The sequence below is a fragment of the Bombus bifarius genome, unplaced genomic scaffold (genome assembly GCF_011952205.1).
Source record: "Bombus bifarius isolate JDL3187 unplaced genomic scaffold, Bbif_JDL3187 scf7180000007974, whole genome shotgun sequence".
In the NCBI taxonomy this organism is placed as follows: Eukaryota; Metazoa; Arthropoda; class Insecta; order Hymenoptera; family Apidae; genus Bombus; species Bombus bifarius.
The window spans coordinates 1473621-1500735 of NW_022884360.1; the positions used below are offsets into that span (position 1 = coordinate 1473621).

Consider the following 27115-nt stretch of genomic DNA (forward strand, 5'->3'; position numbering starts at 1 on the left):
ATAAAATGTAAATCAGTTTATTCGCTTCTTTTTGTTTGTGGATAGAAAGATTAAATCCTGAAAAAGACATAATATACTTTTACATTAGAATAATGGATTTTTTCATTCAAAGATATATAAAATTTTTCTCAATCAATTATATTGTTTTATATTCACATTTTTTTTTATACAAAACAAATGATTTCCTTTCACGATGTCAAAAAACAGATTAGTCAAAAATACTCAGTTCCTTATTATTTGTTACTCGCAAAAGTTCGTAAAATAGTGATTTTTTTATCTTGATTATCTTATGTAGCATAACTTACATATGAATTATATATTATTCATACCAGAAATAAAATAATTTTTCATTATTTTACAGCGATTTATCTCTATAAACGATAGACACTCGTTTCATCCTGAACAGTTATAGGGTTGAATATACATAAAAGTCTTGTGTATTAATTAGACATAAAATAACATCCGAAATCTTAATGCTAGTAACAAGTGAATTCACATGTTGACTATGATCTAACAAAATAAGACATGTAAACATAGTACAAATGCACAGGATGTATGATGAATGGATGTACAATAAATAGCAAAAATCATTGCAAAAAAATCAAAACACACAGCGTAGCTAATACCTACTATTTACACAAATTGTTATATCAAAATATATGATCATTTTTATTACACAATTAATTATGTTTTTTTTCTTTTCGTATTATCCTCTTGAGCCCAAAACGTGAGCTAAAAATTACACTTCGTCAGATGCAAGTACTTCTCTATCAGTGGGTGAAGATGACTTGTCTTTTCTCTCATCTTCTTTCATTTGAAGAGCAACCGCGGACTCAAGCACCCGTATCCTACCCTCATGTTTCACAATCACCGCTTTTAATTTTCGTATTTCCTCACTAAATTCTTTTAAACGTTCTTCCTGTAAAACAAACAACCATATGTTCAACAATTTCGTCAAGAATAAAGTTACGAGTGACGTACAGTAATGCCTGCCGATGCTTGTGTAGTATTTTGTGCAGAATTCGAGGAGGCAACTTTTGCTCCTTTGCTCAATATGTTTGACTTTTTATGTATTTTCAATTCGTTTTTGGCTACTGAGGGTTGATAACCGTCCCTCAGAGAGATCAGTATGGGATCCGCATCGGTTCCATTTTCCCACTCTTCGGCAGAAATCGCAGCAGTGTCGCCGGGGGTATCGGGATACAAATCTTCTTGAAATAATTCTGACTGGAAACGAATAAACGATATTAAAACGATTAAAAAGAAAAACGCTTATTTATTCAGTATTCAGAATGTGTATGAATTGTACCTTTCTTGGTACAGTCATAGAGATAACCTGGCAAAAGCCTGAGTTGTTGAGCCGGTAAAATCTAGTTATTTCACAGCTATTAACATCACAGCCTCGTTTTGGCATCATTCCTATACCTCGTTGAGGATCAGGAGTTTGAAACGTATTGATATAATGAACAAAGGGAGGTTCAGGGGTAATTTCGAAATATCGAATCACAGAGTCACCCTTCCCACATAAATACACTAAATTCGTGTCGGAATCGTACAAAGGAAACATAACTCCGTTACTTGTATCCAATTCGACCATAACTATAGGTTCACCTAACATATCTGGAGCACGTAGGGAATATTGTCTCTCAGACATTTTACTGAAACCTGTGGTAAATATCAAGCCTCCCCTGAAAACACATTAAACACACATCTTTGTGGATACAGTTTTATATATATTCATAAATACAAATATAAGATCCTACAAAAATATACAAATCAATAAAATATATGTTTAAATATTATATCCTTCTCTAATTTAATAATTTACTTTTATTGTTTTTTAAATTATCTTATTCAAGTTAATCATCAAAACTGAATAACATCCACCTTGTTACAACATTTGAAAACTGTGTCTTTTGTATTAAATACACACGTGTGAAATAACATGAAACAAATAAAATAATTATGAAGAAATAGTGTTGTTTGCGCAACAAATTATTTCAACTTATATTTTAAGCAGAGATCAGTGCACCAGCTCTGTCACTGAATTTTGTAAAATATATATACCTGAATCGATCTGTCCGTTTTTCGAAACAGATATTACCAGCATTCAAAACTGCATTAATGATTTTTTAGATATTAGCGTAGTTATTTCACTGTATTCTGTACTTGTTTGCCAACATATACGAAATGTTATATTTTAAATGATATATATACGATACTTACTGAAACTTTTATGCGGATACTACACAGTGGACACCTTGATATTTGCATTTATTAAGCTGACATCCCCCTGACGAGTTGCATTTTCAATCTTCAAGTTTTCCATTAAAAAATACCAAATCTCGCACTACACAAATTGGAAAGACCATGTGATAATAAAAAATAAATGTATTCTTAACGAGCAAATAGAAGTATCAATCACATGTCATTAAAAGATACTATAGCCTGCCATAAACATAGTCTGTTTTGAGATAAACATCACATTTATCCTTACATTTATTGTGTAAAAAGGCGGATGTATATTGTTTGATGATTATTTAATGTGGAAGATATGTTGATAGTGTTTTGCATAATCAAGGTATTCATTATTCCTAAATACATATTTCGGTAACATTTATTTGAAATTTATTGGTTTTCATGTGCACAATGGTAGAAATATTTGTGATTAAATATATGTATAATTAAAAGCTAAAAGGGCTTATCCACATTGATAAATACCTACTGAAAAGAAATTTACATACCTGAGAAAGATTGCACGAGTTGCTTTACTACCTTCGTGCGCAATGGCTTCTTCTAATATCTCTCCAGTTCTTGGATCCAAAATTCGAATCTTTTTATCTTTACAAGTAGTAACTACTCTGGAACCATCCCAATTCCAACATGCAGAATAAATCATATCTGGATGACAATCTATTCGTACTATGGCTTCTCCTGTGCCTACATTCCAAATCAATACAAGATTGTCAGATCCAGCTGTGAGCAATATGTTCAACGCTGTAGGGTGCCATAATACAAGGCCAACTCTGCGCTGATGCAGCTGGAGATCTACCACAGATTCAGTTAATGTCCTAGAAATACCACCATCAGGTATTTGCCATACTTTAACTACGCAATCTTCGGAACCTGATGCTATGATATTATCATTATGAGGACACCATGCAATGTCTAATACAGGACCTTTATGTCCACCGACTAAAGGATAATCTGCTGGTATTCGACCTACCTATAATAATATAAAGATAAAATATAAAATAATAAAATTAACGTGAGAATTACTTGCTAAATATCTAATAAAATAACAAATAATATACTAGTACAGTGCTTAACTTGAAATTGAAAAAAAAACGAAAATGACAGGGAGATCGAGGGTGAAACTTACTTTGTTATGCGGTAAGACTATGAAAGCACCACCGCCTGCAGATTCTACGATGATAGCGAGAAATTTTGGATTCACGGCGCAAAAGGTTGAATCCCATGAGGACTTCGACACCCTTATATTATCGTAACATTGTTCACGTTTTAAAGCCGTCCCGTACACGTGGCGGAACTTGCTGCTGCGCACCACACGGAAAGACATATCTGCACCTACTTTCGGTGACAAACAAAAAGCGAAGGGAACAATGATTAACCTAAAGAATAAGGATGGTACTTTGCCGTGTGCCGGTTATTATGATTATTTTAATAAATTATTGTTACGTGTCCACCGCCAACGTGGGCGTCGCGTGGACCATCCCCGTTTTATAAATAGATTCCCCACCCTTGACGTGTTGAAATGAGCGCGACTGAAATAAGAATATTTTTCGAATCTCGACTTTTTACTGTTTATAAGTTTAATGTTTCTCCCCCAGTCTTCTCGACCTCAGGACTGCCAATTATCACGGATATCTCGGAAATATTTAATAGACCATAATTGATCAAACGAAAAATAGATCTGATCCACCCGAAATAAACCGGCCGCCGCTTTTATGCGACGATGATTCACACCGATCGTCATAGCGTTCCTGAATTTACATTACTGTACTCCGTCCGGTCCCGTCTAAGGCATGGATTGCAATCCAAATGCTTCGTTATTTCGATATTTTCGGACGAACGTTTGATCACTAAATTCGCGGATATCGTGATTTTTGACGTTATGCCAATATCGAGGAGCAACCCGGGGGAGTATCGAAATTTCCCCACTGCTGGAGAACGCATTTAGGTCAATTGTATTCTCCGTTCGTGCTCCAATGAAATATCCTTCGTGAAAAAAATTAACATATTAGAAATCAGATTATCTGTGTTCAACTTAAGAGCAAGATAAGTAGAGCAGAATTGTTTTACAAATGCGAGCAAAACCACAATTACAAATGCGATTTACCTTCGACTATTTAAAGAAATACATCTATCATTCCCTCTGAATGTCGTTCTTTTATCTCACCCCGGTACGTTCGACGAAACAAACGAAAATCTTATCAATTAAAACAACTTGAACTAAAAACTGATTTTCTATATACGTGTTAATAGAAAGCTAAATAACGGAATAATTTCAACGTCCCGATTAATCGTTCTGCTATCGTCAACGGGTTGACGCCGACTGCTATTCTCTCGCGCTAACTGTATCTAATCTACCACGTGTTTGTATACGCCACATGCACATACGCAACAGAGATATTCACGCGCAACTACGACTCACGATTAACTATTACATTATCGTATTTTACAGATAAGAATGCAGAGCTGCATTCATCGGATGACGAATACTCTTTTTTTAATTCGATCAACACTCGGAGGAATTTCAACGTTCCCGCCGACTAGCAATAACGTTGTAATTCAGTGAACGACCACGTAGTAGCGCTATTGACACGAACGACTGGATCATTTGAGAGCACCTTATTTGGAAGTGCGCACCCTGCTCCTGTGAATACCTACCCCCGAAGCTACTTCTTCTGTCACATTATCAGTTATAAATCTGTATACTTGTGAAATATTTTCTATGATTAGTTTCTTGTCTCACCCCCCTTGTTTTTTTGTTTGTAGCACTTGTATACGTACGAATTAAGCGGGTTACATATACACGAGGTAGAGAAAATCGTCCGATCTTTCCGTGAACGCGACGAACTTATCGTGCCTAGATAATTTTTTTCAGAGTACGTGTGTAAAAAGAATCCTCACCGAGAAATTTTTTTCCGATGACAGCCGATGCACGCTTTTGGAAAAGAACTCTCCCCACCCCCCAAATCTCACGCGCTAATGAGGATGATGGATGCGCGCGCTTCTAAACGCAATATGGCGCCTCACGGCGCGTAATATTTAAACTTTTGAGTCTCCTGCACATTGATTTTTTACATTGTCATTGATACATTACCATTAAGCTGGATTTTTATGCATTTACAGGAAATTTGAAGCTGCAATTGCACAGAATGTACGAAATACGGCAAAATATATAAAGTATAATGCTTTCTATAATACTTAGTAGGTAAAACAATTTTCTAATGAGGTTCTACTTTTTTTATTATATTCTGAAAAATATGAATTTTTATAAAAATTCGTAGACTGGTAATAAGCCACAATATATAGTGAAACCATCTTCAGCCCTAATTGTATGTTTAAAACTTACTATTCATGCTGTATACTAGTTTTTATATAAATATATGTTTTCAATAAACGTTATGTAACTTCTATATACATTTACGAATTGGTTTTAAACTTTGTTATTATAATCACGATAATCATGTCTCATTACAGTATTAACAAAATTTCAAAAAGTTTCGTATAATGAAGGTAATATATCTACAAAAAGATTCTGTGATAAGTGCTCAAATATTTTTGCGTGCCACTGTACGTTCTTAAGCCAGATTTACACCTTTTCATATTGAATGATCATCACGGATAGTTCATCGAAAAACATCGTTTTCTTCCGCATTTCATTTAAATTGAGTAATGATCAATCTTTTCTTTTGATAAATTAAATGGATGATTAATTCGTAGCGAAACGATATTGTCTTATGACCATGCCGTTGCAAGTACGATATACTGAATCCAATCATTTCACACTCCTATGATACATACCATACGAAATGAATATAGATTTGGCCTATTCTTACTATTTTCTGGGCAATCCTGTATTATGAATCTTAATAATAAATTCTTTAAGACAGGGAAGAAAACTATCACATTTTGTTTCAAGATCTATAGGATCAACTTAGTAAATTTGAAGAATATTTTAAACTAATGAAATGAATTCAACCAGTGAACTGGTATAAATACTCCGGCTTTCATTATTCACATTTACCGTGAAAAAGATGTAAATTCGGCTTTATTCAATTCATTCAAAATAAGCTTTACTTTGTTGACTGGTCACCTCACGATAAAACGTAACTGAAAATATTATTTTTCGATGAATAATTCGCTATAATCATCCAAAGTGAAAAAGGTGTAAATTCGGCTTTATCTTTCCTGAGTTCTGACTAACCAATCCGATTTTCGAACATAATCTAGTGAACAGTTAATAGAACATACTTAAAAGGGAAATTATTTGGAGGGGCGGGTGGGATTCGATTTGTCGCGAATGCAACACTTGCTTTCGTATCATTCGTGACAATATTCTAAAAAGTTGCATATGGTTGTATGCATGTTTGTTGTTGTGAGTGATGATATGTTTAGATAAGAGAGTGAACTTGTTAATACTTTAATATTAAACTGGTAGAAATGGGTAATCAAGCAACACGTGGTGGACATGTATCCACCAAGAAGGCTGATGCTGTGGTTCATGTTGGTGATAATGCAAACGCAAACAATCTTTCGAAAAGTTCCTCAGGGACCGAATTAGAAAGTAATTCGCACATGCAGTTCTTTCCAATTGAAAGTCTAGCGAAGGTATAGGGTCAATTTGTAATTACTATTTCTTCGTAAATCGAACGACACAGATATATTCGATATATCGCAGAAGTATGTCGATCGTCTTTTGAAAATCATTAATCGTTACAAATATTTGTTTCACATTTTAAAAACGCAAATTGATTTGTATGGTTCACGAATAATATTCAAATTATTTCTTAACTAATTTATTTTCGATCCACTTTTCCTTTGACAATCTTTATAATTCGTATAACCTACGATGTCATGTTGCTGATGTAATATGTTTTTCGTAAATAATATTTTTGCGTTGCAAAAATTAATTTAGATCATCTCTGGTCTTTTCCCAAAAATGTGAATAAATATAAAACTGTTTGTCATTTCTTTCCACGTTAATAAAATAAGATACTATTACTTTCTAGTTTGTAGATTTATCAACATTAATAATATCTATTAAGGTTTATTAAGATTTAATATTTATTAAAATTAATTTTAGAAAGCATGTATTAGTTAGATTGTTCATTTTGCAGATTTTGTCTCATTTAACTCACGAACAGGAACGTATAAATGGGATAACAATATCTATATTTCAATGCTATCTCTTCCCCAATTATCCAGAGTTAGGTGAAAAATTATTCAATTATCTCCATCATGCTGCCAATGTTAATACTACGCACTTGAGTGCCAATTCTTTCAAACAACAAGCAGAGAAGTTCCTCTCTGTAATGAGTGATCAAACTGTATTAGAGAATTATGTGAAGATGTATTCTGATATAAAAGGAGATGGAAGCATAAATCCTGATGGATTGAAGGCTTTATTGAACATTTCTTATAATATTGCTATGGATAGTAGCGGAACCTCTCCCTGTATTTATAAAGGTCAAATAATTGATTCAGCTGTATCATCGTGTGTTAGTAAATTTAATATTTATTAGCATTATTAACCAAAACCTATACAAAACTAAAACTATAGAATGTGTATTACAGTTTCATGGCAAACATACTTTGTCTGTGAGTTATGTGAGCAACTGGATCTGGCAACATTGTCCACGTCTAATATATGGCCCTCATCGATATATAATACATGTACTAACAACTGCTTACAGAAATGGTAAAGCTCTTTTATCCAAAGAACAACCACAACCACATTTGGAGATACCAACACCTATATTGGAGCAACCAGATTCTTTATGTTTTCCACAAGTTTTGTTACCTATGAGCTACGTGTGGTTATTATCAAGCACACTACCCGAATGTTATCTTCAGGTATATTTTCATTTGAAATTTGATATATACTTCACTGAATTGTAAAATAATAAGATAAATATATGTTTAGACAGATGATTCACCAAAAGATGTTACTCATGCACTCATAGCTAAAAGAATGGGCAATGTGTGTCCTAGACACTGGACATTATTGTACAATAGCTCAGAACATGGAACAGGAGCTAATCGATTTCTTTACCATGTATTAGGGTACAGAGGACCCACTCTTTTATTCATACGGATTGTTAATCCAGATGGAGATACTTCGCGTCCTACATACTGCATATGTTCAGCGATAGAATGGCGTGAAAGTCATCTGTATTGGGGTGATGAAGATTCGATGGGCATTGAATTGTTTCCTTCATATAGGGTTATTGAAAAAGGAGCTAAAGTGTTATACTTGAATACTGGTATCAGAGGTTATCCTCATGGATTACGGTTCGGAAGTAATCCTCGCTCGCCGTATATTAGTATAGATGAATCATTCCATTCAGTTAGTATAGCAGGTGCACCTTATCCGATTGCTAGCTTAGAAGTTTGGGGTTGTGGAGATATGAAATTAAGGTATCTTTTTTTTTGTTTATTTTCTTATATAAAGATGAATAGATTTTAATAAAAAAAATTAATTTGAAATATTTTATAGGGAACGTCAATTGGAAATTAAAAAGTGGCAAGTGAAGGAAGCAGAAAAGCAGAGGACCGTTAAACTGACTGCTAGAGATTGGAAAGATCATCCTGATCGTTACTTACTTGAATTGGCGGGTAGGGCATCCTACAACGAATCAAATAAATAGTTTCAATATAATATTCTATTATAGCACAAAATTAATTCAGGATTTTAGTAGATTATTTGTATATATGTATATATCATTAAGGATAGTATTGCTTGAATGTGTAAGTACTTATGCTGTATGTGTAAGATTGCAAACACCATATTTGATTTACAAAGTATGAAGTGCTATAGTATATAAACTGTACAATAACAGGAGGAGGAAAGTTTCTTAATTTATTACTTATTTTTTATGAATCAGTTACTTAAACTAAAATCGAAGTACTTCAAAAACCTAACATAGTATATTTTTAAATAGTACTTTCATGCTCAATAATATTAGCATAAAAGATACAAAGCTCCAAAAATATTTAAGATGAAAGTGTGCTATGTTATATAGCGATGATTGAAAATTTGCTTTAATAAAAATTGTCTAATAACTGTAAACTTTCAATTTTTAATAAAATATTAAATATACACGTGTATTTGTTAAAAGTATAACTACATAGGTGCTACTGCATATTTTTATGTGAGTTTTAGATAAATGTGTTTTGGTTGTATGCGTTAAATGTGAGCTATTTGATTCAACCAACTCAGATTTATGTAACTTCCGGAATTTTGTATCTTTTTGTATTTTTAAGCTGTGACCATTATGGCGTGCCTTATATACGTACTTAAGGAATATAATGAATCACGTTAGATATTAACATTAGATGCGTGCAAAAATGAAATAAAAATAACAAATACAACTGAAGAACTAGTTGCGTCCGAAATCTTATTACCATCGGAGAAAAAAGTAGTCATTACTGGATAATTTATTTTAAATGACTAATGTTTTTTAAAATAAAATTTGTATTTACATAAATAAAGCAATGAAATAGCGAGCAAGATTTTTTATTTTAACGATTATACTGTATGAACAATGTTATTTTTTTGGCAAGGAATAAATAAGGTATTTAACATATTTTCTTGTTTTTTAAATCCCGAAGTAGTGCTCATGTTTAATATAATTTTTCTTATTTTATTCAGTTATTTCCTTAACTCTATGCTTCAGTAACTATAAATGAAGATCGTATGCTTTTTCAAGAATTTATTGCTTAATATAACGATATTCAATGTAATATATATTTCTATAGAAAGACGTGTATAAGATCATTTATCATTCCAAAGATAATTTAAACATTGTATAATATATAAAGTAACTTGAGGAAATTGATTAATTGCTGTGACATTTAGCATACTTTTTAACATCACTGAATAGAGTAAGGGAAAATAACTTATAACGTAATTTTCATAAGTACTTATATCAATACAAGTATATGCTTTATCAGAAACATATCTATTGAAGATCACTAATATGATTTTCAATATACATTCACACTTACTGCAAAAAACTCTACATATATATCAGAATATCATATAAGACATATTTACAGTTATTTAAATAAATATATAAAACTATATCTCTCTAATAGGTTTTATATATATTATTTATGCTACCTGATAATATGGGATGTGCTACGAATGGAAGATAAACAAATCCAATATATTCATCTCTAGAATGAAATGATCTTTTGAAACAGTAAGACAGTAGAAGAAAACATATCCTTGGAATGCTGTTAACCAAAGTGGAAAGTATAACCGTCTGTACGAAATTGATAACCATCATGTTGAAAGAATGTTTGAAACACTACATTTGGATCGATATCTATAAAGAAAAAAAGTTAATTATTATACCACATATACTGAACTATCTATAAAATCTTATACCAGCATAAATTTACGGACTGTGCGAACCTTGGAATCCACCTTCAGCATCATCAATGTCGTGTCCACTATCGTAACGCGACCGTTTCTTAGGATCAGATAGAATACCATAGGCTTCTCCAACTTCCTTAAACTTCTTTTCTTGTTCTTTCTTTTCTCCTTCCGTTGCGTTAGGATGTCGGTCTGTACATAATAACGTAAAGATAGATTAACATAATTAAAATAAACTGATTAGGCACGCATTTTCAAGCTTACCAGGATGATGTACCATCGCTCGTTTCCTATATGCTTTTTTGATATCATCAGTAGATGCATTCTTATCAATACCTAAAATCTTGTAGTAATCTTTCCTCTTTGATTTTTTTAACGCCAACTTAGCTTCCATTAACAATCGTTTGTTATCTGTCAATATTTAATAAATTAATATGTTATTATAAAAGTGTTTATTATTGTAAGTAAAATATGTATCTTCTTTACCTGAACTTTTATCCATTTTATACACTTTTTCGAGATCACGAACAGCTTTTTCATATTCTTTGAGCTCCATATAAGAAGCTGCTCTTCTCAAAAGTGCTTTAAGATACTTTTCATCGAGTTTCAGTGCTTCCGTACATTCTGTTACCGATTCATTTAATCGATTTAACTATAGGGTTATGTGAAAATGTTAGTAATTTTTATAAAATCGATTTTAATAAAATATGAAAATATAATACCTTTGCTGCGACCGTTGCTTTATTAAAATGGAGTTTTGCATTTGTTACTATATTTTGAGGATCTATAGTCAAAGCTTCTGTATATAATTGATATGCTTTCAAATATTGTTCCATTTCATAAGCAGCATTGCCTTCTTCCTTTTTTTTTTTCAAATTCTTAGCTCGCTTATATATTTCTAATGCTTTAGCATGGTCTGGAGCCAATCTAAGTACTTGTTGGAAATGTGCAAATGCTCTGTCAATATTATCTTGGAAATATAGGCACATAGCACGAACATATATAGCATCTGCATTTTGCTTATCAAGATGTAAGATATCACTGAAATATCATTGATATTAAATATAAAATAATTTTGATTACTTTAGGTTCATGAAAAAAGCAATTACTTTGCTATTTCCTGTGCTTCCTGGTACCTCCCCAAGAATACCAAACATTCTGCTTTAGTTAATTTAAATCTTGTGCAACGATTACTCACATCACAACAACGATCCATACAATATACAACCTACAAGTATTATATGTTAAACACTATTATCTATATTACTAAGCACATGTTCATTCAGAAGTTGAGCCACAAACCTTACGATAATCTTTAGCATTATATGCAGCATCTGCATCCTTAAGAAATTTTTTCACATATTCTAAGTCTTTTTTCTCTGTGGTAATGCCTATATTCTCGGGATCAATCTCTAATAACTTGGATAAAGTAGTCTCAGCTTGAACTATGTCACCCAAAATCAGACAACATTTTATAATTCTTACATAAGCCTAAACGTAAATGAATTGAATTAAAAGAATGTTCATTTCTTTAAATGTATTTTTATGTATCTTTATGTCTAACGTACTTTGTATACTTTTGGATCCAATTCAATACATTTCTTTGCATCTTTCAAGGCAAGAGGATATTTGTTAAGCATCATGTAACATGCAGCTCTGTTTGTATAAAGTTGTGGTGTATTTGGGTATAATTCTAAAAGGATATTCATTTTAATCATCTATAAGGTCATAACATCATAACAAATTTTTAATTGAACCAATACTTACCAATAAGTTCACTGTACTCTTTTAATGCTTCCTTGTATTGTTTTCCACCATAAAGTTCTTTGGCAGTTTGCATTTTTGCATGTTTGGAACATCTATGTATTTAATATTGCACTGAATAATTTGATAAAACATAATCATAATCATATAAACTAAAGCCATATCATCTTTTACCAAGTCAATTATGTAACCCCATAAAAAATATTAAAAACATAGGGTCAATATAAAATTAAAACGATTATTAAGAGATAGAAAGAATGTTTAAGAATTTTGAACGATATATAAAGAAAAAGATCGATCAGTCCACGGTATATATCATTTCTGCTTATTAAAAAAGTAACATTTAATAAATTAAACGAAGCGCGACATTATATATTCTCGGTCTTTACTTACTCTTTAATAGTAGACATTGTCGAATGTTTTGAAATATACTTGTGTATATTCCTAGAAGACTGAAAAATAGTAAGCGTAATATTTCATGAGATATTATATGATATTCCTATGTTTATACATAGTCATTTTATATTATTATGAAACTTACATCTTTGTAACAAAAATATATACGTACTAACCCAATCGGTTTATTCCCTTCGTGCAACAGTCCTACTCCCTTTAAAACTACCAACAGAAGGGCCGCATTTGTAATAATGATCCCAGGAAATTAGTATATACACGTTCCAAAACGCATCCAAAATGGTTTAAAAATCCAAATTAATTTTAAATTAATTATTATTTGATATTAATCATTAGTGCGATAATTAATCAAATTTTTGTCCTAATAATAATTTGAATAAAAAAAAAAACATCAAGGAGAATTTGAAAACTTTCCACCATTTTTTTTGGAACACCTTTCATCACAGCAATTTTATGATGTATCAGCCTTTAATGGCGTTGTCATTCTAACCTGTGGCAGTTTAACCATTTGAAGCGAAAAAAACGATCAATTTTGTAATACGTAAGTTTATAAATGAATAAATAAAATTTATATACTTTTACATCATTTTTGTTAATAACAATGCGTGCTCAACATAAACTAATACTAATCAAACTATTGCACCATGTGCTTAAAAATTATCGCATATACAGAGCAGATTTTATTACATGCACAGTTCAAATTTCAATTTTATTATTATCATATTATATTATAAAATTTTATAAATAAATATATGTAAAAATTTTTATTAATAATAAAGTATATACATTTATATACCACCTTTTCAAGTATTAAACATTTACTAAATTTGTTCCTTTTTTCTGACACAGTATTTTTCTAAACATGAGTCGTTTCTTTGCTACTGGATCAGATTCTGAATCTGATAGTGCTTCCGAGGAGGAGCAGGTTCAACGAGCACCGACTACAGCTTTTACTGTAAATTTAAACATTATAATATTTCATTATTTCCTTTTTTATACCGTGGCAAACATACAAATTTTGAATTAACATAATGTAAAATTTTTTCAGTTCAGTGATGAAGAAGAAGAAACTAAGAGGGTTGTACGATCAACCAAAGAAAAAAGATACGAAGAGATTGCAAATCTCATCAAGCTCATAAGAAATTATAAAAAGATCAAAGATATGAGTAGCATGTTGTCCAGTAAGTGCTTACAAAGTTTAATGATGTTAAACAAATATAAATTATTCATAAAGTATTCATTTAATTAAAATCATTTATATTGTAACTATAGGTTTCGAGGATTTAATGCGTGCTTATCAAAAAGCTCTGCCTGTAATAGCAAAGGAAGAAGGTGGTCAAACACCACGTTTTTACATCAGATGTTTAGTAGAAATGGAAGATTTTATCAATGAAGTATGGGAAGATCGTGAGGGTCGTAAAAATATGTCAAAAAACAATTCAAAGTCATTGACTTCATTGCGTCAGAAACTGCGTAAATATAATAAAGATTTTGAAGAAGATATAGCAAAATTCAGAGAAAATCCAGATCAGGATGATGATGAGGAGGAAGAAAAACGTGAGTCAATTTCACTGATAGTATTCAATAATATTTCAATTCAATAGTAATTCAATAATATTTACTGATGTTCTAATTTAATTATTTAAAATAAAAATTAATCATTGTTTAAAATCTAGCTGAGGAAGTTATAGAATCTGAGGAAGAGGAGGACAGTGCAGTTCCTTTCAAAAAGGCTGGATCAGAAGCAAGTGAACCAGATACTTCTAAATTTAAGGTTTGTTATATGTAATAAAATATTTTGTGACTTCCTTTTCTTGATATTAACAAGATCATACTTTTACAGAAAAGCATAGCTGATGGAGAAGAAGGTAGTGAAAGTGAATCTGACTGGGGTAGTTCTTCAGATAGCGAGAGTACAAGTAGTGAGGATGAAGGTCAATATCAAAATATACGTGAACGGTTTATCAAAAAGTATGTTTAACTCATTCACACAAATAGATGAAAGTAATAATTAATTAATGTAATATTAACATTGGCATATTCTGAAATAGAGTGACAGATAAAGAGGAAGAAGAAGACAAGACAAAACGAAAGGAACAGCGAAAGGAACGTAAAGAAAAGGAACGGAAAAAGAAGAAAGATGAAGACGACGAAGAAGGTGAATGGGAAACTGTCAAAGGCGGTGTAGCCATTCCATCCGAAAAGCCGAAAATGTTTGCGAAGGATGCAGAAATTAATGTTGCTGCTGTCTTGAAGAAACTTTCTGAGATCATCGCGGCTCGCGGTAAAAAACGTACCGATCGAAGGGAACAAATTGAACTTTTACACGAACTGCAATCCATAGCCGATACTCATAATCTTGGACCAGCAGTAGCTGTAAAAATCAAATTTTCTATCGTGTCCTCTATTTTCGATTACAACCCAAAAGTATCAGATGCAATGAAACCTGAATATTGGTCAAAGTAGGTATTATATTCTAAATTTTTAGAATATGAAACCATCCCAATTTATGAATTAATAAATTATTTTTTTGTAGGATACTAGAACGTATCACAGAAATGCTTGATATGCTTTTGAACACGAAAGATATGGTTATCGCTGAAGTGGTATCTGAGGATGCAGAAGAGTACGAAACTCCGCCTTATAAAATACATGGATGTGTGCTAACGTTAGTAGAACGTTTAGATGAGGAATTTACTAAGTTATTAAAGGAATGCGATCCACACAGTAATGAATATGTAGAAAGGTATGTATATATATTTAAATAAATTAGTAAATTGAAAATGTAGACGAAAATATTCACCATCTTTTTAGGTTGAAAGATGAGAAACAAGTGTCCATGATAATAGATAAAGTTCAAGAATATTTAGAAAGGCAAGGCACAGTTTCTGAACTTTGCCGCGTATACCTACGTAAAATTGAACATCTATATTATAAATTTGATCCAAATGTTCTTAAACAAAAAGAAGTAAGTATATAATTAATATTTTACAGATAAAAATCTAAGAATATAATATATACATATTCAGGGAGAACTTGGTCTAGACGTTGCAACATCTGTGCAAGTTATGGAGAAGCTTTGTAAATACGTTTATGCTCATGACGGGACAGACAGACTTAGAACTCGTGCGATTCTTTCTCATGTTTATCATCATGCTCTTCACGATAACTGGTTTCAAGCACGTGATCTTATTCTGATGTCCCATTTACAAGAAACCATTCAGCATTCCGATCCAGCTACACAAGTTTGTATCCTTTATAATGAAATTATGCTTTTCCATATTCTTATGAATTTTTTCCCCTCTATTTCCAATTACAGATTTTATACAACAGAACTATTGCTCATCTGGGTTTATGTGCATTCCGTCACGCGAATATTAAAGACGCACACAATTGTTTAGTTGATTTAATGGTGACTGGTAAAGTAAAGGAACTCTTGGCACAAGGTCTTCTTCCTCAAAGACAACATGAACGGAGCAAAGAACAAGAAAAAATCGAAAAACAAAGGCAAATGCCATTCCATATGCATATCAATTTGGAACTCCTTGAGTGTGTTTATTTAGTTTCTGCCATGCTCATTGAAATTCCGTACATGGCTGCACATGAATTTGATGCGAGGAGAAGAATGATTTCCAAGACATTTTATCAACAGTTGAGATCAAGTGAACGTCAGTCTTTGGTTGGACCTCCAGAATCTATGAGAGAACACGTTGTCGCGGCGGCAAAAGCGATGCGCAATGGAAATTGGTTGGCTTGCAATAATTTTATCATTAACGAAAAAATGAATGCTAAAGTTTGGGACCTCTTTTACCAAGCGGACAAAGTTCGTGACATGCTCACAAGATTAATCAAAGAAGAGGCTTTAAGAACGTACTTGTTCACGTATTCCCACGTCTATGATTCGATTTCTATGCCAAAATTGGCAGAGATGTTTCAACTGAAGCGACCTGTTGTTCATTCCATCATTAGTAAAATGATTATCAACGAGGAACTTATGGCATCTTTGGATGATCCAACAGAAACGGTTGTGATGCATCGCAGCGAACCAAGCCGTTTACAATCTCTAGCATTGCAGCTTACCGATAAAGTAAACAACTTCGTGGATTCTAATGAACGTATTTTCGAAATGAAACAAGGTAAGCTATGAAAACTTTAAGTAATTTTAAATAATTGTAAAATTGTAAAATGATTTGTATTGTATATGATTGTAAAATACTAATGATGATGAACGTCTTACGTCACAGGAAACTTCTTCTCAAGAGGAAATCAAGGAAACTTCCGTGATAGGCAAAATTATAATCGACAGGGACAAGATTGGGGCCGTCAGAGACGGGACCGTGATCGGGATCGTAATCGAGAAGAAAATCGAAATTATTAAAAATCAGGGAACATTGAATATTGTTTATGTGGGTGTTTAACAGTGGATTATCATTGTACCGTGTATACACACTCATGTGAATAATGTTGAAAATAACAGTATATAAATAATTAATCACTATTTTAGTATATATTTATACTTCCATGTTTGCTACTATTTACATATAATTACTTTATATATAAATGTTACAAATTTTTGATTATCATCTTTAAGATGTTCATATATCTTGCACCTTCTCCAGCAATTTATTACCTGTTATTATATTATCCGAGGTTAGTACAAGTCGAATCCCAGTCGATTTTTCTATAAACCGGCAAGCAGTTATTTCGGCATAGGTAATACCACCAATGATACATATCACTACCATTTTTGGTAATAATGAACCACGTTGGCCACTTATGACGCAGTTTGATAAATTTGTTAATTCGTCAAGACTCTTAGTATCCTTTTCTTGATTCACAACAATATTTAATATTTGAGCCTATAGAGATGTGAATTTTTGTCAACTCCATTCAATATTAAACATTATCAAGTAAACTAATTTAATTAATAATATTACTAACGATTAGTGGTACGTAAACATTATTGAATACGTAACTTGCACACGAACGGCTTTTTTGCTCCATTTGCTTGTAGTAACTGGGTAACAGCTTTAACTTCTGTGCATTATTATTCCATTCACTGTTCCAATTTGGTAATTTGTGTAAAATATTTTCTGACCTATACTTCAATAAACCTATACTATGCAATTTATAAAATAACGGTATGTGTTTATAACCGTGAGCATGAAGATAAAGTTTTTGTATAGAATCCAGTTCATTTTGGGTAATTCCATCGCTTGTAATCGATAATAAACATAATAAACGTAAGGTTCTTAGTGGATGATCGTCTGAAAAATGAGTTGTAAGATCGCGATGAATAAAATCATCTGAAAAAAGATAGTGTTGTCTATTAAAAGAATTTACATACCTACATATCTCTCAATATGACTCAAACACTCTTTCCTCTCTCTGCACTCAAGCATACATTTCTCTATTTTTTGCAAGGTTTGAAAGTCAGAACTTAATGTGTCTGCTATTAGCTGGCAAGCAGAAATATGAAAAGCAAGTTGTCGCGTTAGATCTCTAGTTTTTTGTAATCTCGTCGCTACATATCTTTCCATTTCGGATAACTTCATTGTTTGTATCGCATTCTGTTCCACTGATATGAACCATTAAAAATACTGCTAACTTTTATGAAAAATAAATTAATAAAAGAAATATATAAGAACATACATTTTAAAGATTTCGCTTTCCCATGTAAAATTGGAAAAACTTCGCTGCATGGTGTATCTCTTACTTCCCCATAAATTTGATCTTTATCTGGATCTAGCTTAACTTGAGATTTGCCCAAAATACCTGTACCAACATTTATTTCCACTACTTCGTGTAATAATCCAGCGTAAGTTACAGGGGTTAAAAGTGGCGTAACTAAATCATAATTCCTGTCCATTATAATTAAAGCTCCTATTTCATTTTCTATATTAGAGGAGCCTAAACAGTGTTTCATTGACTCCATAATTTTGAACATTTGCTGACTATACTTTCCAAAGGAAAGTGTCAATTTGGGTGAACCAAGTATAAGTTGCAGTGACCATAAGCTACGTCCTAATGCTGGCAGTAATGTAGTATCTTTGTGATAGTAAAGATCAATAAACATACAGTTTTCTAAAGATAAGATGTTCCCATCTAATCTTATAAATTCCCAAGATAATGTTTGTAATGTAACTAATCCAGATAATCCTAAACAAACATTTGCATTCTTACTCTAATGGAACTGAGACAACTATTGATTATTTAATTGCATAATAAAATATTCACCTTCTTCTTCGATTATTGAATTAAGAACAGTGGGTACAGATGGAGTAACTAGAATATGATGATATGGTTGTACATGTGGTTTAATATTTGAAGGAATTTCTGACTGTATTTGATCTAGTACTCTTTTGCAAGCAATCAAATCACTTGAAACCAAAAAGATGTGTTGAGAATTTGAAAGCTTCAAGCCTTGCTCCATTTTATAAATCTTTTCAACGCCATAACGTCTAAGTAAAAAATAATATCATTTAATATCTGTTCAAAAAGTAACATGCCACATTAATTTAAAATAATTACTTGAGTACAGAAACTCCTACAAAACTGTCCAAAATTTTCATAAGTTTCTGCTCTATCACTAAGTCTTTGGTTCCAGGAATCGCGTCCAGTATTTCAACAAGTTTTCGTTGACTTATTTGTTGTAATACATTCAATCTATCATCCAACGTGATGTCCATATCTTTTTAATATATATTATAAATTTCGATAATTTGATAATAAGTAGTAACAAAATTATTTAACCACTATGAGTTATGAAGATGCTGCATATTTTTGTTCGATGACATGATATCGATGTAAAGTTAAAAACTATAATGGAATTCCAATGTTTTATTCGTCTATTAAAATTCTTTTGAACTGCAAGTGATTTTCAAACCACATCACATTAAATTGATACTTCTTTTAAAGGAAGCATAACAAACAACTCGACTAGTGCACCCATGTGGCAGAGCTTCGTAAACCGGAGTGAAACGTATTTTCCAATCCTTTCAATACTCACGCGTATGCGTATAGTATCTCAGTAGGGTTATTTAAAAATGGCGGACGCATCGTCTTCCGATACTACCTCAGATTGTTGCTATGAATGGTTCTCTGATATTACTTCCGAAAAATCGGAATACGTGATAGTAGGTCAGAAACCATGCCTGTCTCATCGACGCAGTAAAAGACATTTCTTACAGAAGCTATTTTTAAGAGAGGTAATGTTGCTTAACCTTCAACTTACTACGAGCGTTAATGAAATTGACAGACCCTAAATAACTGCCAAAATTCTGTGATAATGTGAAAAAAAAAAGGAAAACAATTAAGACATGTCCAGGAAGAAAATTTAAATCGTTCCTCGGTGTTGTATGCTTGTTGTTAAATGATACATAGTGCTTAATATTTTATGGATGCAAGAAAAAATGTGCTTTTGTTCTTGCTCATGAAGTTTTTTAATCTCTTGTTTGTTCTCTACTGTAAATTAAATGAATTAATGATTACATGATACCTATAAGAAATAGAAATTAAAAAATATAAGAGCAACAGTGATCTATTAAAATTTGTTAATTAGAGAGGAAGAACGATGAGGGTATTATAAAAAAATATTAATTTTTACAGATCAGAGGTTGTTTATCAGCGCACAACTATGCCTCAGAAGAAAGACTGTTTGCTACTGTACCTTCATGGAGACACTTACCATTATTACATGTAATCCCAAAATCAGCACTTGAAGCAGGGTATGTTTATTACATGCGTAAATTTATATCACGAGGAAATGTAGTAAAATGAGAAAATGTTCATTCATTGAGAATCTTGTAATAACAATAATTATTATTATTGAAGACACATTGTAATGGGATTGACACAATGTGGTCAGTTTTTACTTACATACACATATACCATGGATGTGAGTGGCACTACCTCTTTGTACAAATACTTGTTACATTGGTGGGCCTTTACTCCAAATCATGTTGCACGTAAAGTTGCAGAAGTCACGCTTTTTGGTAATTACACTATCTACAGAGAACTTAGTATTGTTATATCTCAATGGCCACTGGAGAGGAATAAACTAGTGATACATGGTCTTTGGTAAGATTTCATTTAATTATTTTATTTATCAGATAAGTCTTCAAATTTACAAAGTAAATTAAGTAATTTATGAAGTAAGTGAAAGTAATTAATAAACATAAATTTCTAGTACAAATTGGCTACACCTTCAACCAACAGATAGAGCGTACTTAACAATAACTACAGTACCATCTCTTGAAAATTGTAAGGACTGTTTAAAAGTAGCAGCATCCTATGAAGAAGAAGGTGAAGGTAATATAACATTACATGTATAAAATGCATTGCAGTAAATTAAAAAATATTTGTTTGATTTTTTACAGAGCTTGCAGCAAACTGGGATGGTTGTGTACGGTGTAATTGTCTTCAACATGGACTCACTGTCCATACCACCTATGAAGTAATTTCTCCATATCCTAGGTTCCGTGCTACTGTCTGTTTGAATTACTGGAATCATGTGGTAGTTAACACAGGCAACTTTTTACATGTGCTCAGGGTGGACTTGGACATTCCAAAATCAAAAAACCAGAAGTCTAGCGATAAACAGGATACTGTAATTCCCGACACAGTGCCGTTAGACATGAGTGATGTTGAAGAATTGGATTACACAAAGACAGTGGAACGTTATGAGAGTTCCGACGAGAAAGTAGGCACACCCGAATGCGTGGTGGATCAATCGCCGCGGTGCGAGTCAAGTATAGAACATGACTTTTTAGAAGAACCAATTAAATTAGATGATAAGTTAGGTCGTGATTCATTAAATACCTCAAGCAGCAATCAAAGCGACTGTGCCTGTGATATAAATAAGTCTGCTGATGTCGTAGGTGTTAAGTCGTGCGAGTGTTCCGACAGCATCGAGTGTAAATGTCGAAACAGTAGTCCGATCTCACGAACCGAACAGCAAGCGATCTCTGTCAGAGACAAAATCTTACAGGACTTCTGTGAGGACATGTCCCAGGAACTCAATATCGGTAGTGATCTGATCACACTAGTGAAGCATCCCTCGTGTTCCCCACGGTCTACACCACAAAGACTTCCTTCCGATCTCAAAACTATGACATGGTCTTCGCCAATTCTCACGCCACCCTCAGACATCTTGAGAACCCGGAATTCAGAGTCTAGTCATAAAAGCACACGCAGTCAACGTTCTAATTCTCCTCAACCTGGCGCTTCAAAGGACAGCAATGTCAGTTCTGTTAATTCTCCTCTTCATTCGGTCTCTATAAGTCCATCCTCTTCATGTTCTTCGCGGTTAATGTCACCTCCTGTGTCACGATCCTTTCGTCATCCAAGTCCACGCAAAAGATCTAATTTACATTCTCCTCCTCCCATTGTGAATTCGACGCAGTCGAGGACAAGAGCTACGCATAAGCTTATCCTCGAAGCTGAAAAGGCGTATGAATTTACGGACGAAGCGCAAGAGACTTGTGAAAAGCTTAGCTCATTCCGGAAACGAAGACTTGCTGATAAGAAGTACGAGTTCTGCGATGAAACTGAGGATGCCGAGAACATAGTTCCTTTCAAGCATATACGGGATCAATTTAAACATCGTGGCTGTTCAATACATCAGATATCGTCCTCTCCTACAATGTCACCCGCACTGCCAAACGGTAAGAAGCATTGGGTGGATTCCGATCAGAGTGAAACGGATGATTTCAGCGTTACTCAGGATATTGGTTTGTCGAATGATTTAATCATTGATTCAGGTAAACTGAATTGTCCATATCGAGGGAGCACTTCGATCTTATTGATAGATGAAGTCAATAATGTTATTTTAATTTATTAGCGGAAAAAAATGTGCTACGTCCATTGAATCAGAATCAACTATCCAATGGAGGCATAAGTAGAGATCGTTCTAATAAGCATTCTGTTAATTCCTCGCCATTAGTTCCAAAAATAAATTTACAGTATCCTAGTATAAAATGCACTGCACATTTCAAGAGAAGTTACATAGAACTTGATGATGAAATGATATCAGTTATTACAGATGTTGAAGGTATATTATAATTTCTATTATTTTTTGGTAATTAAAATAAAAACAAACAAGCATAAGCATTCATATATATATACATTTTACAGATGAGGAAACAGGAGGATATGTGAGTTACCAATGTGTGCTTCCTATGCATGTCCATGGATCTGGTTATGTTCAAATGCAAATGATTAGCAATAGCAAAGCTGAAAAATTGGTATTATGCTTGAAATTTGAATGATTTTATTCAACAATTGATAAGATAAATTTAAACAATTATCGAATTTTTAGATAGTACCATGCGTTTCGATAAATCAATTAAGTTTCGATATTGAAACGTTCTCTCATCATATTGCAGACTGGATTTGTATGAGATTTAAGAAGAAATATTGGCATTGTAGTGATTATGATATAGAAATAATAGATGTGTGCGCGTTAAGTGGTGACATTATCTGTCTATTAATAATGAAGATACAGGCTAGTGAAATTAGTAGTCAAACTCAATGGTTCGTACTAGTTTATGTTCAAGAATTTTCATTATACCTCAAATACTTATTTTGGTGAAATATAGCTCTCAAGAGAGAACACAGTATGAAGTGGGATGCAAATTCACATGGAACATTAATACAAGCCAATATAGGATAACTGATATATTACCATTGGAAGAAGTAAAAACCGAATCGTGGAAGCCAAATTGTATGAACGTTCCAAATTTTCGTAGTCCATTATGGAACCCGACCAGACGTTTAGCGCCAAAATTAAGGGAAAAGATACAACAACCATATGCGCACACAGTACGATTTTTGCATAATGAAATGACTTTGGCAGGTAAGCGTTCCAAATGAAGTAAACATTATTTTAAAAAATAAAAAATACATGATATATTTTTTAGGCGAATCTATAACTAGACTTTATGATTTGGATAACCTGGTGGAATTTTACATAACACCGATGCCAAATTACTCTTCGATCGAGTAAATAATTATCGACTAAACGATATGTCGCAAACAATAATTTATTTAGTGTTACAAATCTATGAGTTTCATCATCAATAAGATAGCGTGTACAATATACTGAATGTATTGGAAACATACCCCATACACTTATGATACTATTTCAAAAAATTATTAATTCCAAGCGTGAATAGCAACAGATGTAACACGTTGTATAGATTCTTACTGTGCTTTTTTCACGAGACTACCTAAATAAGTTGATTGTTAAGTGCCGCTATAATGGATTGTTCAAAACTTAATGACGTAGACTAAAGGTACTGAATAATAATACAACGAATATTACAAGCAGTTTGCTTGAACTTTGTAAATTATATTCTAGCGCTATATATTGATTATCTATATATTATAGATAAACTTTGGTAATTACCAGATATAAGTAACTAAGAACTGATTGTCAATGAATGTATTGTATATGGTCTCAAAGAAATGGAATAACTAGCAACAAATTATTTAGTACTTGGTCCCAAAATTAATTAGCAAAGGAAAAATATATCTCAATATACTTCTAATTAATTTTTTATGTTAAAATTTGCTCTAGTTAGATTTGTAGAATTAAATACATTTATTTACGTTTTCGCGTTAACTTCGCGTAACCGTGTTGTATTATAAAGCCATTTTACCATAAACCTTTTTATATCTGAAAAACTGAAATACATATATAAATGTGCACAACGTGTGCGACTAATCACTGTATTGTAATGTATATAAGTACCGATTGTACTTTCTACAAAAAACATTTAAGATTTGAGAGATAAAGTTATTTAATTTGCTGAAGCAGCGACGATGAAACTGGAAAGGTCAGTTTCTTAAATGCAATAAAATATTTGTCATTACTGGCGAAGGATGGCTTTAAGTTTCTTACCTTTATAAATGCATAAGATAATTACTATCTGTATGTACGAAAGTGAAAGATTATAGAATTCAAACGGGAATCTTGATAGGTGGTCCTACGCTAACTTCGGATCCTATTCCATCCAGTTTCAAACCAGTGAGAATTTCTTCCCATGCACTCATACACTGCTGATAATGTCGAATTTGTCGATCTGCCATTGAAATTAACATATTTTTCAAATCCATTTGCTTTTCAACGTTCCACCTTTGTAAATCACTTCGGAGATTTTCGTTCGCACATTCTACACGATCTTGCAATAATTCTGTTTGCTTTGCTAGTCGTGGAATAGTTTGTCCGAGTCTTTCTAATTTTTCGTCACGGGATTCTGCCTTCCAAAGTGATCCACCCCAATTTTGGGTTGAAGAATTACCGCTTGTAAGACCCATTAGCTATTTGAATAATTAGTATCATAAAATATCGCAATTTATTAATAATAACTACATTTAAAAACAAAATGTAAAGTGCACCTGATCTTTCTCTAATCTTTTCTTTGCTAATTCTTCAACGGTCATTTCGTATTCAATTTGCATTGAGTCCCGTCGGGATAAAGCATTTCTAACTGCATCTACATATGAAATGTATTCTCGTTCCTCGTTCGTTACGTTTTCTAAGAGTTTCTGATGAGCCACTGCATTACATTCTATTGCTTTAGCAATAGCTAACAGAAAGGAAGCTAATTCTGGCTCTGAAGTTGCCCATAAGGTGAAAATTGGATGTAATTGATGCAATTCCAGCAAGTAGTCTAATAAAACATAATTTAATTGAGATCATAATAAAAAGTAATTAATATAACGAGTCAACTAATCTTTGGTTATACCTTGCCTTTCCTTATGTATACGATGATTTATTTTATCTACAGTTGCTAATTTTTCGCTAAGAGCTGTACAATAATCCCGAATTTGCTCAAATTCAAAATGACGCTGTTTCATGGTATATGTACTTGCGATATTTTGCAGAGAATCAGTCATTTTAACAAGAACATTTCCACGATTTTTACGATGTATAAGAAATTCCTAAAAAATATGGAAGTACAATATTCAAAAGTATATTGAAGAAATAAATATATAAGAGACAAAAATATTCTTACTGCAGGTTTAGTAGTCAGAAAAATGTACAGATTTTTGTCACAACTGAGAATTGGATGATTCACAACTCTGTTAAGAAATACATGTAACAACTTCATGCGTGCTATGATAAATTCTTTGGAATAACGATCTAACTGAGCAAGTAACGTATGTTTTCCAGGCATTGGCTGTAATAATAATATTAATATTTAATCATTCTCATAAGTTATGAAATTATCCTGGGGATAAGTATGTAAACATAGAGTTAATATGGTTTAAAAATATATAATGGCTCACTGGTATGATATGTGTAGGATATAAATCCACTAATTTTTGTCGCAACCAAATAAAATCATTGTAACGTCTTCTGACAATGTATTCTCCTTCCTCAAATTCTGGTCTCATGGACTAAAATGATGCAAAAAGTTTATCATTCTATCAATGCTCTTTATCAATGCTGGTTTATCGTCCTCTACAGATATATAACTATAAACTTGAAATAAAACTTACTTTTGTTGTTATACGAAAAGTAATATAAGTTTCAAGCGTTTCAAGATGCTTCTGAGGATTGTCTACTTTTACTTGTAGATCTCTAGAATCTGTTTGAAAATCTGATATTTCTTGCTCTGGTAGAGTAGAGAAACTGTCAATGGAGGGAGAAGCTATCTGGAAATAAAAGTTGCATTAAATAAAACACGATACTAAACGTAAATAATTAAAGCTATTAATTGTATACAGTAAGACATTATGCAAAACTCGTGATTTTTATTTCTGTATCGTTGTAATGCAGTGACTGTCAAAGATATTACAGGTTATATCCTCACCACAGAACCCTCGACGGACGTGCTACAATTCGAAAGAAAATCGACATCGCGGCTTTCCTGCTTAATAACACCGCCGACTGCCATTGTGCTTACTTCTAAAATTGCAGAATCTTCCACATTCTTTTCACTCAAGTTCTCTACCTCGATTTCCGAAGAGGTCATCATCTTTAAACTGTCAAGCAACAGACACACAGCTTTAACAGCACTGCGTCCTGCGTCACAATGCGCAGCATTAGGTCAATCACGAGTACGATACGCACATTGATCATGTTTTAAAAACTGGGGGGCGGTCAACAAACAATGACGAATCTGTATCTTTTCAGGCCTCTAAAATCCTAATAAGATGTCATTCTATAAGTTCTAAGTTATCATAAAAGTACAATTATTTATAATAAATATGATGGGAAAGTTGGAGGAAATGTAGATGAAGCCGACGGTGCTCCGAAAGACGAATTAGAACTTTCTGACTTCGAATGATGATAACTTC

The 27115-nt window shown here is 32.6% G+C and overlaps 7 protein-coding genes and 1 long non-coding RNA gene across 20 annotated transcripts; 4 read left to right on the forward strand and 4 right to left on the reverse strand.

Moving 5' to 3' along the window:
- Positions 1-135: 135 nt before the first annotated feature.
- On the reverse strand, positions 136-5248 carry LOC117216980 (coronin-1C-A). 7 transcript variants are annotated; one of them, XM_033464204.1, is made up of 6 exons: positions 5155-5248; positions 3383-3588; positions 2745-3226; positions 1310-1688; positions 982-1227; positions 136-919 (listed from the first exon to the last, which is right to left on the reverse strand). In XM_033464204.1, the coding sequence occupies exons 2-6, from the start codon at positions 3578-3580 to the stop codon at positions 740-742; spliced, it is 1485 nt and encodes a 494-aa protein (XP_033320095.1). In that variant the 5' UTR covers positions 3581-3588; positions 5155-5248; the 3' UTR covers positions 136-739. The 7 variants fall into 7 exon arrangements, with proteins under 7 accessions (XP_033320095.1, XP_033320093.1, XP_033320100.1 ...); XM_033464202.1 differs by having other exon boundaries at positions 3383-3591; positions 5155-5246; XM_033464209.1 differs by lacking the exon at positions 5155-5248 and adding an exon at positions 5035-5145.
- Positions 5148-5669, forward strand: LOC117216984. The gene is made up of 2 exons (XR_004489454.1): positions 5148-5285; positions 5377-5669. It is a non-coding gene; the product is annotated as an uncharacterized LOC117216984 (long non-coding RNA).
- Positions 5670-6528: 859 nt separating this feature from the next.
- LOC117217100 lies at positions 6529-9756 on the forward strand. Its single transcript, XM_033464409.1, has 5 exons — positions 6529-6858; positions 7368-7748; positions 7825-8103; positions 8174-8667; positions 8747-9756. The coding sequence occupies exons 1-5, from the start codon at positions 6691-6693 to the stop codon at positions 8895-8897; spliced, it is 1473 nt and encodes a 490-aa protein (XP_033320300.1). The 5' UTR covers positions 6529-6690; the 3' UTR covers positions 8898-9756.
- A 103-nt stretch (positions 9757-9859) lies between these two features.
- Positions 9860-13097, reverse strand: LOC117217102 (dnaJ homolog subfamily C member 7). Of its 5 annotated transcripts, none has more exons than XM_033464412.1 (11): positions 12967-13097; positions 12788-12846; positions 12398-12489; positions 12199-12323; positions 11933-12121; positions 11740-11858; positions 11353-11671; positions 11117-11282; positions 10895-11041; positions 10670-10822; positions 9860-10580 (listed from the first exon to the last, which is right to left on the reverse strand). In XM_033464412.1, the coding sequence occupies exons 2-11, from the start codon at positions 12802-12804 to the stop codon at positions 10492-10494; spliced, it is 1416 nt and encodes a 471-aa protein (XP_033320303.1). In that variant the 5' UTR covers positions 12805-12846; positions 12967-13097; the 3' UTR covers positions 9860-10491. The 5 variants fall into 5 exon arrangements, with proteins under 5 accessions (XP_033320303.1, XP_033320302.1, XP_033320304.1 ...); XM_033464411.1 differs by having other exon boundaries at positions 12936-13076; XM_033464413.1 differs by having other exon boundaries at positions 12963-13057.
- Positions 13098-13218: 121 nt separating this feature from the next.
- On the forward strand, positions 13219-17306 carry LOC117217098 (eukaryotic translation initiation factor 3 subunit C). Its single transcript, XM_033464407.1, has 12 exons — positions 13219-13349; positions 13658-13763; positions 13857-13989; positions 14081-14365; positions 14485-14582; positions 14652-14779; positions 14860-15270; positions 15345-15554; positions 15623-15776; positions 15838-16053; positions 16128-16944; positions 17053-17306. The coding sequence occupies exons 2-12, from the start codon at positions 13671-13673 to the stop codon at positions 17184-17186; spliced, it is 2679 nt and encodes an 892-aa protein (XP_033320298.1). The 5' UTR covers positions 13219-13349; positions 13658-13670; the 3' UTR covers positions 17187-17306.
- Positions 17196-19836, reverse strand: LOC117217099 (vacuolar protein sorting-associated protein 33B). Its single transcript, XM_033464408.1, has 6 exons — positions 19340-19836; positions 19046-19269; positions 18461-18967; positions 18156-18386; positions 17750-18075; positions 17196-17667 (listed from the first exon to the last, which is right to left on the reverse strand). Exons 1-6 carry the CDS (start codon positions 19495-19497, stop codon positions 17404-17406), a joined length of 1710 nt encoding a protein of 569 aa, XP_033320299.1. The 5' UTR covers positions 19498-19836; the 3' UTR covers positions 17196-17403.
- On the forward strand, positions 19820-24321 carry LOC117217097. 2 transcript variants are annotated; one of them, XM_033464405.1, is made up of 10 exons: positions 19820-20016; positions 20417-20535; positions 20642-20887; positions 20997-21118; positions 21187-22569; positions 22650-22859; positions 22943-23052; positions 23127-23341; positions 23407-23663; positions 23728-24321. In XM_033464405.1, the coding sequence occupies exons 1-10, from the start codon at positions 19855-19857 to the stop codon at positions 23811-23813; spliced, it is 2910 nt and encodes a 969-aa protein (XP_033320296.1). In that variant the 5' UTR covers positions 19820-19854; the 3' UTR covers positions 23814-24321. The 2 variants fall into 2 exon arrangements, with proteins under 2 accessions (XP_033320296.1, XP_033320297.1); XM_033464406.1 differs by having other exon boundaries at positions 20997-21112.
- Positions 23835-26869, reverse strand: LOC117217101 (sorting nexin-30-like). Of its 2 annotated transcripts, XR_004489474.1 has the most exons (8): positions 26629-26869; positions 26315-26470; positions 26102-26212; positions 25828-25992; positions 25558-25753; positions 25208-25482; positions 24711-25129; positions 23835-24493 (listed from the first exon to the last, which is right to left on the reverse strand). XR_004489474.1 is itself a non-coding variant. In XM_033464410.1 (7 exons), exons 1-7 carry the CDS (start codon positions 26791-26793, stop codon positions 24770-24772), a joined length of 1428 nt encoding a protein of 475 aa, XP_033320301.1. In that variant the 5' UTR covers positions 26794-26868; the 3' UTR covers positions 23835-24769. The 2 variants fall into 2 exon arrangements, 1 of the variants encoding a protein (XP_033320301.1); XM_033464410.1 differs by having other exon boundaries at positions 23835-25129; positions 26629-26868.
- Between the last annotated feature and the right edge of the window lie 246 nt (positions 26870-27115).